Source organism: Salarias fasciatus, chromosome 5, assembly GCF_902148845.1.
Source record: "Salarias fasciatus chromosome 5, fSalaFa1.1, whole genome shotgun sequence".
In the NCBI taxonomy this organism is placed as follows: Eukaryota; Metazoa; Chordata; class Actinopteri; order Blenniiformes; family Blenniidae; genus Salarias; species Salarias fasciatus.
In genome coordinates, this window is record NC_043749.1 from 27,162,980 (window position 1) to 27,177,120 (window position 14,141).

Sequence of the window (14,141 nt, forward strand, 5' to 3'; positions counted from 1 at the left end):
GTTAAGTAAAAAAGTACCGAGGACGGCAACAAGAGTGTTTTTGATAATGACCTCAAATTATGCCGACTAGAAGAACACGAGGAACACATCAGAGGTCCTTCACATGAGCAGTTTGCTCTGTTTCTCCTCACCTTTGACCTTGACATACAGTAACTCGGGGTTGACACAGAGGGCCAGGTTGCTCGGCAGCGTCCACGGCGTGGTCGTCCAGGCAATCAACGAGATCTGCTCGTTCTCAATCAGGGGGAAGTTGACGATCACGGAGGGATCCTGAACGTCCTGCAGACACAACACCAAATGCACCGTCTCGGTTAACGTCGCTTTAAAACTTCATCCACATGTGACACAGCCACTGATGCTGCTGCGTGATGCCACTAACCTTGTAGTTCTGGTTGGACTCAAAGTTGGAGAGGGGGGTGTTGCAGGCGGTGGAGTAGGGCATGACTTTAACACCTCGGTACACCAAACCCTTGTCGTACAGTTGTTTAAACACCCACCTGGAAAAGAAAACATGTCAGTAAGGCGTACTTCTCCCTGCATGAGTCTTCTGTGAGTGGTCTGGTTTCCTCCCACACTACAAAAGAAACATGCGATTCAGATCAAATGGTGACTCTCGAATCCCGTGAGTGTGTCTCATGTCACTCAACACTATGGCTTCCTTCCACAGTCCAAACAGGTTTCATCCATCTTACCATATTAGCACTTGATATGCTTCTGTATGTGGACAGAAAGCCAAAAAAACTTTTAGCACATTCTTCCTAAAGAGCTCAAAGATCCTGCTGTCTGCTGCTCTTGACTGCCAATCTGAAAAACTACACAACGTGACAATTCATATGTGGATACAGTGAAGCATGGAGGACCAGGAATCCAGCTCACTTGTAGATCAATATATATCAAATAGTATTGTTACATGAAATTTAAATTACTGTCAATACATACATACATGAAAGTTCTTCATGAAAATGCACACACTGCTGGATGATGGATTAAGAATTCAGTTTGCATTCAACGTGTCTGAATGACCATAAATCACATCTTGAATAAATGGAATCAACGCCGTACAGATAAGGAACCTCGAGTTGTTTCTGTCATTGTGTTTTCCGGTTTATCAGGTTGATGAGGTCTATCAGAGCAGAAGAGTGGCACGCACAGACGTGCATTTCTATCAGCATTTAATCTTATGTTCTACCCTGCTGCAGCCTTTGACTTAATTCGGTCCTCTTCAATTCTGACATTTGTGCATGTTAAATGTTCCCTGCTCCAACCTTACAAGACTGCTGGCAGGTTTTTCTCAAAAACTGTCCAGGCTGCTAATTTATGTCAAAGATAGACATAATTACTTTGCCATCGGGTCAAAATGAACGGGCAATTTGCTGAAAGGGGCAACAGATTATGGCAGTGCACACTTAATAATCATGCAAATGGCATTTTAAAATCTGGCTGCCAGTCATTTCTTCTTGAGGATAACAGTCAGAAAGGAGTTTAAGAAACACTAAAGTGAGGAAAAAGCAGCAGGATTTCTTGATTTTCTGCTGTTGGCAAATCACTTAGCCACTAAAGTGAGAATCAGAATTTGATGGAAGAGACCAGAAGGGACAAGATTGAGAATGAGTACATTAGAGAGGGGGCAAAGACGAGGTTGGGATGGTTTGATCGTGTGTGAAGAGAAGATAAAAGGTACATAGGAGGAAGGAGATTCATTTATACAGTGAGTTACAGGAAAAAGAGCATCTGCTGCAGTGACCAGAAGGAAATTCCCATTAAGAAAAGTACAACATTATTCATGTATCTCTACTCAAAGTCTACGCATGGGTGTTTTCCACATATCCTCTTTTCTTGAGGTGTGTGATGTGATGGAAGTTTTTAAGATGCTTCAGGTCACCACTGAAAGAATTCATCAATTCTTTTTAAATAGAGAGACTTCATAACCTCTTATTCAGTTTTGAGTTTAAAAGTCTTAAAAAGCTGCAAGAAGTGCAGCTTCCTTTTAAGACAAGGCAGATTCTTCACCGACAAGCAGAGGTTATGATGCCTGTTCCACATTAACAGTGCAAGAACAGCCATGTGCATGATTACAACTCTATATTAACCACGACAAAAAGCAAAAAAAAAATCATTTTTTCCTCAAAAAGAAATGCACACCTCAGGGTAAGTGTGTTCAAATACACAAAAAGCTTCAAACTACAGCTATGTCTGGATAATGTAGCTGAATTTCAATTGACAAAAATATGCTGGAGTTCATCAAACCAGAATTATAAGTCAACCTTTCCTGTATAAAATTAAGCTCAAACATTAACTTTGCCTTGTTCTCTGGAGGAGAAAAGTTAGATGAATTTTAATCACCAGCAGTAACTTCTGCACTCCAGTTGTCTGTCAAATACAGCTGACAACATCACTGTGTGTAACAGAGGCGAAGTGAACTGGACAAGAGAGACAGATACTTTTAGCCAGAAGACTTTTACAATCTATTATAGTGGGTGTGTGCAGGGCCAGAGGAAAGGAGGGAATCATTTGGGTCAAAAGGTGCTTTCACCAGAAGTGTGAAGATAATTTTGGTTTAAAATGACATTACTACTTTACAAAGTGGACATTTTAATCCTGTCAGTGAAAGAAGTCCATACCAGACGGTCTCCATGAACCACGGGTAAAGAGTCTTGTAGTCATTTTTGAAGTCAATCCAGCGGCCCATTCGTTTCACTGAAGTCTGAATTGAACAGAGAACAAATACCATTCTTAAAAGGCATAAACAATCTCTGCAGTCACAGAGTTTCATTATCATTTCAGGTATGTCTTTTTCACAACTCGAAAGTGTCAGACATCCACACCTAACAGAATCAACACAAGCACTGAATTTTTAAGACTTTCCGTGATGTTTCCCAACACAGTATAAACATATTTTATTATGCTGAATCAATGTACGACCAATTGAGTAATAATAGTCTGTCTTGAAATAGTCAGAAGCCACTTTGTGTTACATCTTTCTTGTTTATCATCCAAACTAATCCGTGCTCACCTCCCACTCATTGGAGTATCTCATGACGATGTTCCTGCACTGCTTGTTGTACTCAGCAATGCCCATCTTAGCCACGTCTTCAGGTCCTTTGATCCCCAAAGTCTTATCGATCTCGTACTCCTACAAAAGCACCGCGGACATGGGACACAAAGCTAAGCCACAGATTTTACAGATTTGAGCAGATCTTGTGGTTAATAGTGAGAGAAATCATTACCACAGGCAGGCCGTGGCAATCCCAGCCGAAGCGGCGGTCCACGTGGAAGCCGCTCTGGTGGGCAAAGCGAGTCACAATATCCTTGATGGTCCCGGCCAGGATGTGACCGTAATGAGGTAAACCGGTGGCAAAGGGAGGGCCATCGTAGAAGGTGTACCTGGTGGGACAATTGAAGATGAAGAGGTTGCAGTCACCTTGCATGGGAGCTTTGTGGATAAAACCCTGTGGTAAGTGTGTAGATTCTCTATTTGTTGCAATAATGTTTCTTGGTGATAATTATTATACCACGGAACAGCCTGCTGATGTCCTCTTGATTGGTTCCACAGTGGTTTGAAAGGAACATGTATTTGTGGGATGAGCAGCGGAGTGTGGGTTGCACTCATGAAAAATTTGCCCAAATTTTTTTCTGTCAATGCCAAAAAGCTTCATGTGACCTGGTCCTGTTTATTTAATACATAGATTGTCAAAATTTCTCATTTAGTCTGATTTCAATTATCTAATCCACAAAACAAAAATCACAACAAAGCTGTTTGAAAACTCGTACACGTCTCACATATTTCCGCAAATGCATGTGGCATCATTTCAAGTGTTGAGAACAGTGAACATCCTCACTCATTCCTGGATTTTGAAGGAACAACTGATGTGCTCACTGCTCACTCAACCAAAACCACAAGCAGATTTGGGAAACTTTACACCACACCTTGGCCTTCAATAGATGCATTATTAACTGATCAGAACAACGTTGCACAGAGAACAGGTTTCAACATTTCACCATCACAGGGCATCATTCACAGACAGATAGTCACCTGAGGCTAAAGTAACACTGGCTAACCAGGAAATGCAGATATTTTCCTTGGCAATTGACTGATGGAATGAATTCCAATTATCTTTATCCACTCCCAGCATTCAGATGATTACTTTCTGCTTTGAACCAATGCATGCATATAATAGCACAAGTGGATTTACCTGGGTCTGTTCTTGGACTGTTTGAGGCACTCCTGGAAGCAGTCCTTCACGTCCCACAGGTTCAGGATCTTCTCCTCCTCCAAAGGAAAGTTGACAGACTCTGGAACCGGCTCCACCATTTTGACTGTGAGGACATGAAACAAAAGTTGAACCCAAAACACTCCAGAAGAGAGAAGTCACACTCAATCACAACCTAAGTACATAACAAAACATTAAATTGTTCAGTTCCAGACACCTGAGGAGATGTTTTGTGCCTTTGAAGATTCATTGAAAGCTGTAATGCAGATGGGTAAAAGATGCCGAGCATCACTGAAATTGCACTTTTTTAGCTTAAAAAACATCATGCTGTTCTTTGCAAGAACATGGTTCAATAAATGTGAACATTTTCAGAATGTTATTCTACTTATTTTAAATTAAACAAAAGAAAAACAGTTGAAGTTGTTGTTATAGTGTATTATGTCAGGATGAACTTAAAGCTAGGGTCGGCGATCTTGGAAAACTAGCATGTAGCACGAATGTAGCATCTCCCCAAGGCTCCGCCCAGCTCCCACCCCATTGGAGGAGCTCCCGTTGGGACAGAACACACTGGACGCGGAAGCGCCACGCGCACGGAGTTTGTGATCACCTCCAGTGTTATTAACCTTTCTGACTGACCACACACAACGCGCATAGGAGCGCAGCGCCCGCTCCGTTCTATTTTTCACGCGAGCCGCGAGCACCTTGGCAACGCGCGCGCGCACTGAACCAGGGCCAGTACACGCCATTGAAATGCACGCGCAGGAGGCTGGTAGAATGGCGAAGGGATTTGATTGGTTCCTTAAGAGCGGTCCGCGCCTTACGATTGGTCGGAGTTTTTACTGTCCTCTGGCCGCTACAGTTGTCAGATTTTTTCCGTCCACATAATGTATTGACTTCTCCCAGGGGGGAAGGAGCATTTCACTCAGTATGACAAAAATTGCTTTTGGACAACATCGTCTACCCTAGCTTTAAAGAACAATACCTTTGTAATGTTAGGGTAAAGCATGAGTGTCAAACACATGACATACAGTCCAATTTCATATTGAGTGGACCAGACCGGTAAAATAGTGCCATTATAACCTTTAAACTTAAACTTTCAAGCTTTTATTTGCTGTGACATAGAGTGTATGTAATGAAAATGTCTATATTTTCATAAAACCAAACAATTATTGTGGAAAATGACTGCAATTTCAACATAAAGTCAATTTTACAGAAACCTGCTGATTCAAAACACAGTGAAATATCTCTAAAAATTATGAATCTTCTAATAAACACCCTGGCAGCATGGTTCGAGGTTAGATAGATTCATATCAACTCAATTTTATTTGTTAGACTTCATTTTTAATGACTGAAATTGGCTCCCATTCCATATGATGGCTGGTATGTCATGCGCATATTTAATGCGGTGTTTCCTTGAAGAACCATTGACATCTCTGCTCACATCCTTAACCTTAACCGTCAATGCTTTCCTTGAATTTGTTTAACAATCTGCTGGTCATTTTTCGAGCCGGACTGGAGATTCTTACTGGCCAGTTTTGGTCCACGGGCATTATGTTTGGCACCATTGAAACAAAGCTATGATCAAGTGAAGGTATTTGTCTTGAATTAATCGATTCACGTGTTATTAGTTGGCCTGTCAAATTAAAACAAAAAGCCTGTTGGGAGTTAGTCAACAGAGTGAAAGAAAAGCGAATTAAAACAAATCTTACGTGTTGTGACAACAACCGAGAACAATGAGAAACTTTATCTGAAGTCATACGGAAGATTTACAAAATCACTTTTCTAACATGAATGACGCCTCCTTGTTGTTAGCTAGGTAAGCTAAGCTAGCTGCTTCTGTGAGTTAACTCACAGTATAGTCTATTAAAAGGTTCAGACATTCGCACAATAAAAGCTGTGAAGAAAAGCGTGGTCGTATTGAAATGTTTTGTTTTTTACGAAAAAATATAGAGTTTAAGTGGAGATACTCACATGGCTGTCTGCACCCGGCGGCACGCAGGAATGATGCAAGCGTGTGTCACGGCGTCAGCGGACGTGACGTCATGACGCACAGCTCATCTGCAGCTTCAACATAAAGCACACGTGAAGGAGACGGTGGAGATCCAATCCTGAGATATATGGATATGTATTTAAAAATATAGTAGGATGAGAGGCTCGAAATTGCGGAGAAACTGAAACAAATGACCAAATCCTACAAAAACAAACAGTTCATCTGTACACAAATTGTAATGAAATTAAAAAAAATTCTAGGGCTGGGCACGTTAAACGCACTGCTTCCTTAACGCTGACAAATATTTTCATTAGGCGTTAACGCTCCCCACACACACACACATTGTGCTCCAGCTGAGCGTCAAAAACGCACACACATCTGCTGCGCTTTCTGCGGTGAAACACGGTCCATTCCTCATTATTTGCCATATTGAACTCAGCCGAATTATCAGAAAAATCACAAGGATAAGGCTGGTGTAAGGCACAAACTGAAATGAGGGGCGCAAATATGACAAAAACAATAGTGAAACTTAAATCGCGCTTTTTGCCGGCAGATCGTTTCCGCCCGCTGGGCAGTCTTCAGGAGCTGAAAACACTCAAAATAAAGTAAATTTCCCGTCAACACACAATCTGTCTTAACGAGGCACAATTCAGCTTGACTGAATTTATTCTGCCTTCTCTGTCTGAAGGTCAGAAATAGAATGAAGTTTGAGGAAGTGTGTGCTCATAACAAACTTCGTTTTTCCTCTGCTCTGCCCTTGCTGGTGTGTGTGGGTGTGTGTTGGGGGGGTCAGGGGTGGCAATCTTGGTAAAGACTTGGCATTTTACGTTTTTAAGTTACTATAAATCATATTTGATAAATTGTAAAATTATTATTGTTAAATTTTGCTATTTGCAAAATTCTTGCAAAAAAACAAAGTCCCTGTCCCTGACTGGGGGCAGGATGATCATTACAGAGTACTTTTGAATTCATTATTGTTTTATGTGCATAATGCAATTAATCGCAGAAAAACTATGAGATTAATCGCAATTAAGAAATTTAATCGTTGCCCAGCACTAAAAATTTCACAATGATTTCAAGCAAAACTATGTTAAAAAAATTGTGAAAGTTTTAACTAATGGATGAGCACTTGCAGCGGATCACAAATATGGCTGAGTTAATGTTGCAGTTCAGAAAGCATTTTGGATGAAGGGTTTGACAGAAGGAGCCAGAAATTATGAGAAGTCCCAGAAAGATGAAGCTTCGGAATATGAAGCCACCAAAGATATCTATTCATTATGAGTTAACTATTTTGTATGTGGAAATTTATCACTTATCTTTCAAATGTTATTGCATCTAAATCAAAGTACCATTAAAAAAAAAAAAAAAAAAAAAAAATATTCTCTTACTAATTTTTAAGTCTCTGGGGGCTGATGAAAAAGAATTTAAATTTTGAGGTCTACTGTTGTCTCTAAGCAAATGTGTTTTTATTATATCTGTTCAGTATAGTTCAGTATTATACAATACAAAGTAGAGGTTCCAAAATGTTTTTCTGAAGCTATTATTTTGATTCTTCTTCTTACAGACTGCTACTAAGGCCTTAGGACATTTTTTCAAGCAGGAATATCAATAATTTTTACATTTGCCTCCTTCCTCCAGCAGGCTAATCAACAAATGTAAATTTTGACAAATGTAAGGAGTTTATTGTACAGGGGCTGTGATGCAACATCACTTACAAAAAACATCAATACATGCTTTTATACTGTCGTGTTTTGATTGCGGCATCCTATTGCTTTTGTTTTCATGCCCATTCATTAAATCTTAAATGTGCTGCACCAAACACACAAAAAAAAAACAAAAAAAAACTGATTTTTGAAATTCTGTCACAGCACTTCAAGCAGTCATGGAGAAAAAGAAATCAATCAAAACTAAGACACTGGAAAAAAAATCCACAAGAAATCAAGTAAACCTTGTTCTTGTAGACTGGAGTATGGCATCAGTTCGAAGCATATTCCAATTTGTACTTGTTTCCTTTTTCATTTTATAACAATGCTAAGACTTTGCATCAACACATTTCTTCTCAGCTCCTGAGAGGAAATTAGTCAAACTTACCTGACTTTAATTTTTTACTTGTGTTCATTCAGATTCATAAACAGTAATGCTAATTTCAAATGAACAAAACAGAGAGAAGCAGATATAAAAACAGTACAAACTGATGTTGATTTGTTAATAAAGCATTGCTTTATTGTGATGATGGTGGCAGTCTGGAACGTTGACATTACAAAGGTGACAGGAGAGTGGCTTATTTCTCCGCGGGCGCTGGTGCCGGTGCTGCGGCCGCCGCCGCCGCCTTTGCCTTCGCTGCTGCCTTCATGCCCCTCTTGTTGTGTTTCTTAGCGAAACGCATGTTCCTCAGGAACTTGGGGTCAACCTGCAAAGAGAGAAGAAATGAACTGAGTGAGCAGACAGAGGAAAACAGTGTTTCAAGGCAAACATGTTGGAGCAACAATGATTTCATTTCATGTGATGTAACTAAGCTCCAGACAGCTCCATCTGATGAAGAGAGTACATCAACGATAAAACCTTGACAGTGGTCTAAACTTAGGCAACAAATACGACATCTTGACAAACCAGTTCACTCCACAATTAGTCTTAGCTCTTCAAATGTTCACCAGAAAACAGAAGTAGCCATCTTTGTAGTCTTTATACCTTACATAAAAATCAATTGTTAAATTTAACCCGTTAACAAGGCAACATTTGCATTATAATAGTATCGACTTGTGAAGAGAACTGTTTGGTCAAAAACATCTTGTACAGCCATTTCAACTACAGTTAAGATTTAAAAGTGACTAAAATTTCTCACTATAGAGCAACAAACAGGACGACCCACAAACAAGGGATCAAGGGGTTCAGGTGTATCCAAACATATCATGAAGCTCCAATAAATTAACACTGTTCAGTTTCTTGTCTGGCGCTGCAGAACACTCTCCTTGACTGGGGCTCTGCAATACATCACACTTTCAAATACTGCACAGCATAACTTTAATAAGTTCAGCTACCTACATCTTCTGCATTATGATTTACTTAGTAAGCAAACATTTAACCGTGTGCTATCACTGTCTCTCACCACTGTACTGCTGCAGGAATGTTAATTTGCTTGAGGCATTACTTTCAATCTTGACAAGACACAACTTAGATTCAAGATTTCTCCTTCAAAAACACATGCGTTACATTATAAAGTCTTTCATTTTGAAAAACAAGATGCTGAGACAACAACTCCAACAAGTAACCATTTCAGAGGCAGGAAGGATGAATTACAAGAAAATGAACATAAAGGGGTTTTAACACGAATGCCAACACCACATTATCTCAGAGCTCTATCTCCAAGCTGCTTCATATTAAGAAACGCACATCTTTAATGCAAGATAACCATGATTTTAACTTTACTCACCCCTTTCAGTGACTCGCAGCGATAAGTCCTGGGCTTTTTGATGCCGTTTCTGTGGGCTTTGCGAGCTGTTAAAAGAAGACACAGTTAAAACATCGCCAATAACCTTGTTCTTGAAAGATAAAATAGAAACACCGGAGGGAATTTCTTTGCAGTGTTGCAACAGGCAAAATAAATACTAGATATTGATATGCACAGGGTTAAGCGATGACCAGTTTAAGCATAGAAGAATGAAAGCACTCATCGCCACAGACTCACTGAACACCTTCAGTATTGTGTGACAGATCTTGGCCACTTTAAATATAAAAACAGCTTTGGTCTTTGAAGCAGCTTCATTGCTCCTTACCCAGTCAAGTTTATTTTATACTTACACCCTCAAAATATTTGCAGGCTGCAAAGCCCCTAAACCACAGAACACAAGCAGTGTGTGGGTTTCAGGACTGTGTCAAATACTAGTAAAGGCCAGTGTTTAATCCAGTGTCACTGATCAGGTGAGGTGGATTAAACATGACTTTATATCAGTAATTAAGAACTTAGGCACAGTTTCATTTTAACATTTTTAGGATAAGAACAAACAGCATAGCATTAATTTTGGCAGAAGGCTTCTGCAACCTTAACAGTTTTCAATAACTTTTTACGAGTTTATGAGTCTAATGCTAATAGCACTCCCACCGTTTATACTGTTCACGTTTCTTAGAATTCAGGACTTGTACTTACATTGGTTGTGAGTTGTGTGGTTCTTTGACTTTGCCATCTTTAAGGAGGTTAATCTGAGAAAAGACAGGACAGAAGCGGTTCGTAAAGAGAAGCAAGGTCTGAGCTGCTAGCCGGCTGGAAAACGTAAACAAATGGATTTTCTAAAAGTACTACCACGTTTCAGTGTTGGCAGTCATATAATTCAAAACACTAGACTGCAAGAGAATTATAACTAAATTAACGGGAATCAAGACATGCCGTCTGGTGTGAAGCGGACGAGTGAAGCTACATTAGCATTAGTGTTAGCCCTGCTCAATTGTGTCTCATCTTCTTTATTAAGAGCCTCATCTAAGCCATAATGACAAAAATATACAGTCAACAAGCGTCCGTATCAAAGCCAGTCTAGGTTTATGTGATTGCATGTGAAACACAAGCGGATTGATGAAGATTAAAACAGCTAGTAAACATGGGGAGAAGGGATACCTGCCACACGAACAGACGACAACCGGAAGAGGAAGAATAAGCTGCGTAGCGTAGAAGAAGAATAAAGGGATTATTCGCCGACACTGCCGCCCTGCTGGTGGATTCTGGTACAACCATGAGAAGCGGCCACATGGTGTCGCTCTAAACCACAACAAAATTCTGACTTTTCTCAAGCGGCCAATTTTTTTTCCGCCCCTAAACTCATTTTCCTTATTTATTTTCCCAATAATAAGACCCAGCTTTTTCACCAAACTTCAGTCATTAAAGACAAGTTAGATGAGCCTGTGTGCTGACTGATGGACTGAGTTGATATTCCTTCTCTATCATAACTATAAGTATAAACAAAGAGTATTAAATTGCAATAATGTGCACCATAAACCAGCCAACACACATCTGTGGACTCCACATGGTTTATAGTTGGATTACTTGAGTACCAATTGGGTATGGGCTGAAAATGAGTATTGGACGACAGTGGATAGCGTTGTCACTTGGCGTGAGCAGGTCTGTCTGCAGCTCAGTGTCACGAAGACCAAGGAGGTGTTGGTGGACCATCATCTGAGGAGGAACAAAGAGCCCGAAGTCCATCCTGAATATTGTCTCTAACCCCTCCATGATTTCCTGGTGAGTAGGAAGACCAACTTCAGCAACAGACTCGTACCAACAAAATGCAACACAGAGTCAAAGACTCTTTGTAAATAGTGTTTGTTCTTTTTATCTGTTAGCTTCATCCTTTCTGTGCTTATACGAGTCACTGTAAATCCTGTACCATTAATATTTAATATTATGTCTTATTTAATTGTCATCCTTTTTAATTTGATGTTTTACTTTCTTTTCAATTTATTCAGCTTATTCCATTCTGTGTGGCGCAGTGCTTTGAAAGAATATGACTGTGAGATTGATAAAGGATTTCTATTTTATTCTAAAAATGACCAACCCACATGGGTCCTTAATGGGCAAACAGAGAGGGCTCCATGTAGTTCCACCTGTGTGGACCTCCTCATAGTTACCGGTAGGTCAATATTGGAACATTTTTGCAAGGGCTCAGACAGGAAAACCCACACGGGTTGAGTAAATAAATACTGTATTGAGAGCACATGGGTATTTGGTATGGAGCCATTATGAAAATCAAGGACAAACCCACATGCAGATGATATTTCTGGCCAAATTGCCCCCATGTGGTGCCTGCATAAAACTTAGAGATAGGTTTGAGGTGGGCCTTGTGCATGTAACTCTGGTAGGGCCCAACAAACAAACACCAGGTGTAGTACATGCATGAAGCCCACACGGGTATTTGGTATGTGGCCATTATGGGACGAGAGGACAAACCGACAAAGGATCTATTTCTCAGTAGATGTTAAACCCGCAATGGCCGAACGCTCTAATGTTGGCTGGGAAACACATTCAGTATGCACAAAAATTTAGCATGAAATAATAACGACAGCATTGAATTTTAGAAGATTTTACAAGGCTCTTTTATACTTTCTTGTTGCTTTGGATTAGACAACACTTTCTACATAACGATGTACTCATGTTTTTTTCATGCTGTCTAAAAACATGACAGAGAAATGACATACAGTGTGTGATGAGGCGCTGCACATTGACTTAAAAGAGGCTGTGATTCACTGAAAGTCTATAAACTACCATCGCTATTCATTTCAGCCACACAATGAGGCTTTGTGAATACAAGCAATTATTTTTGTTTTTCGAGTACCCTTTACCTCTCGCTTGTTGTGCCTCTCTGTGCTCCCCACGCACAAAAGACCAAACAAAACCACAATCCATTTAACCAGCTTATTACCAGCAACCTCTTCTAATTATTGAACGAGGTTTGTGGTTTTTCAGTAGCCTGAAAAGGGTTCTTGTGTTGTTATATTCCATATTATGTCCTCTTAATACCTCAGCAGGGTGGTGGTGTTAGCCTCTTAACTTCAGTTGTTTGGACAGAGATTGGGGGGGAAAAAAAAAAAAAATCTTTGAAATGAAAAACATTGAGTCGTGACTGTTTCAGAGTTCTATTTTTCTCTGAATCCATTCAGGAAAACAAGCAGGTTGAATATTCATGTTACTGCAGCCTTTATAAATCGGGTTTGATGCCATCGTTCTCACTGTGGCGTCTCCATGAACCGGTGAAGATGACTACTTCGTCTCTCTGGAGCAAAATGTGATGAAGAGACAATTTTTCTAACGATTTAAACTGGGCTGACTAATTCAGTGGCAGATAAAGTTGGAGATGTGCGAGAATGTTAGTCTTACTCTCAGTCAGCTGACTTGTCTGTATTGTAATCCTAAAAAAAAACCTTGTACAGCGTAGCAACCTTGACATCTCATCTTTGGCTCTGCCTCACAAAATTCTACAACAGAGGGATTAAAAAAATCATACATGTGCATAAATTGACTTTATTAAAATAAACTATTAACTACTTTATTAAGTTTTCATAATCTAAATAATCTAGATGAGTAAAACAATTACCATCATGTATGGCATCAAAGATACAGAATGCAAATTGTAGAAATGTCAAATAAAGTAAAAAAAAAAAAAAAAAAAAATTGCTGGAATGTGGGAAAACAGCAATTGCAACTCCGGAATGTGTGAATTTACTTTCTGACCACTAGAGCTGCTGTGCGTCGACTTTCTATTCATCGTTTCTGTCTTGAACTGATGAGAGAAGAAGCAGGTTGTCTGTAGACTGAGAGGTTTCACACTGAATTCAAACAATCACAGTGCAATAAATATTTTTAATGGAGTAAACTCTCAGCTTGAATGCTGCTACAACCTATAGAAATATTATTGCACGCAATGAATGAAGTGACACCAGCAATAACTGATTCCCAAGGATGTAAAATGTGTGACAACATTTGCCAATACTGAGCTTTCTTAATGCACATAACTGCTGTTGGAACAGACTTGATTTTCTTTATTGATTACCTGAAGTCAGTAGCACTGTACATAAATGCTGTACAGGTCGTTACTATTGCTGAATTCATTCAGTGAAAACTGACAGTGTGCTGTCGAAGTTAGGCTGTTTGTTCAACAATGTGAAAATGGAAAACATTTGTTGAGTTTTAGAACGTTTAGATGACAACAGTGCTCAAAGTCACTGAAAACGCAAGGTGGAACTTTTCTGAAACAGTGCAGACCAAAAACTTTGATGTCTCAATACCACAGCCTAAAGAGCAAAAAACAGGTACTGCGAGAAAAATCTTTTACTTATTACACCTTTAGACCTTTGATTTATCACGTTCCAACTCAACTGAAAGTCCTAAATCTCAAACACTTTCAATCATAATTTTTTGCAAAGTGTTAATAATTTCTGGTGTAACTGAAATAAACAAC

The 14,141-nt window shown here is 39.6% G+C and overlaps 2 protein-coding genes across 2 annotated transcripts in view; both read right to left on the bottom strand.

Annotated features, from left to right (window-relative positions):
• LOC115388796 (isoleucine--tRNA ligase, cytoplasmic-like) overlaps nt 1-6,228 on the bottom strand; it is a 57,611-nt gene extending 51,383 nt beyond the window's left edge. Inside the window, exons 1-7 of the mRNA XM_030092071.1 lie at nt 6,183-6,228; nt 4,194-4,317; nt 3,228-3,384; nt 3,014-3,133; nt 2,622-2,704; nt 380-497; nt 132-279 (exon numbers count right to left, since the gene is read on the bottom strand). Of these exons, the coding sequence (XP_029947931.1) occupies nt 132-279; nt 380-497; nt 2,622-2,704; nt 3,014-3,133; nt 3,228-3,384; nt 4,194-4,312 (745 nt within the window). The 5' untranslated portion in view covers nt 4,313-4,317; nt 6,183-6,228. The remainder of the gene's footprint in view (nt 1-131; nt 280-379; nt 498-2,621; nt 2,705-3,013; nt 3,134-3,227; nt 3,385-4,193; nt 4,318-6,182) is intronic.
• Nucleotides 6,229-8,398: 2,170 nt separating this feature from the next.
• On the bottom strand, nt 8,399-10,838 carry LOC115388672 (60S ribosomal protein L29-like). The gene is made up of 4 exons (XM_030091902.1): nt 10,808-10,838; nt 10,346-10,398; nt 9,632-9,696; nt 8,399-8,611 (listed from the first exon to the last, which is right to left on the bottom strand). Exons 2-4 carry the CDS (start codon nt 10,380-10,382, stop codon nt 8,483-8,485), a joined length of 231 nt encoding a protein of 76 aa, XP_029947762.1. The 5' UTR covers nt 10,383-10,398; nt 10,808-10,838; the 3' UTR covers nt 8,399-8,482.
• Between the last annotated feature and the right edge of the window lie 3,303 nt (nt 10,839-14,141).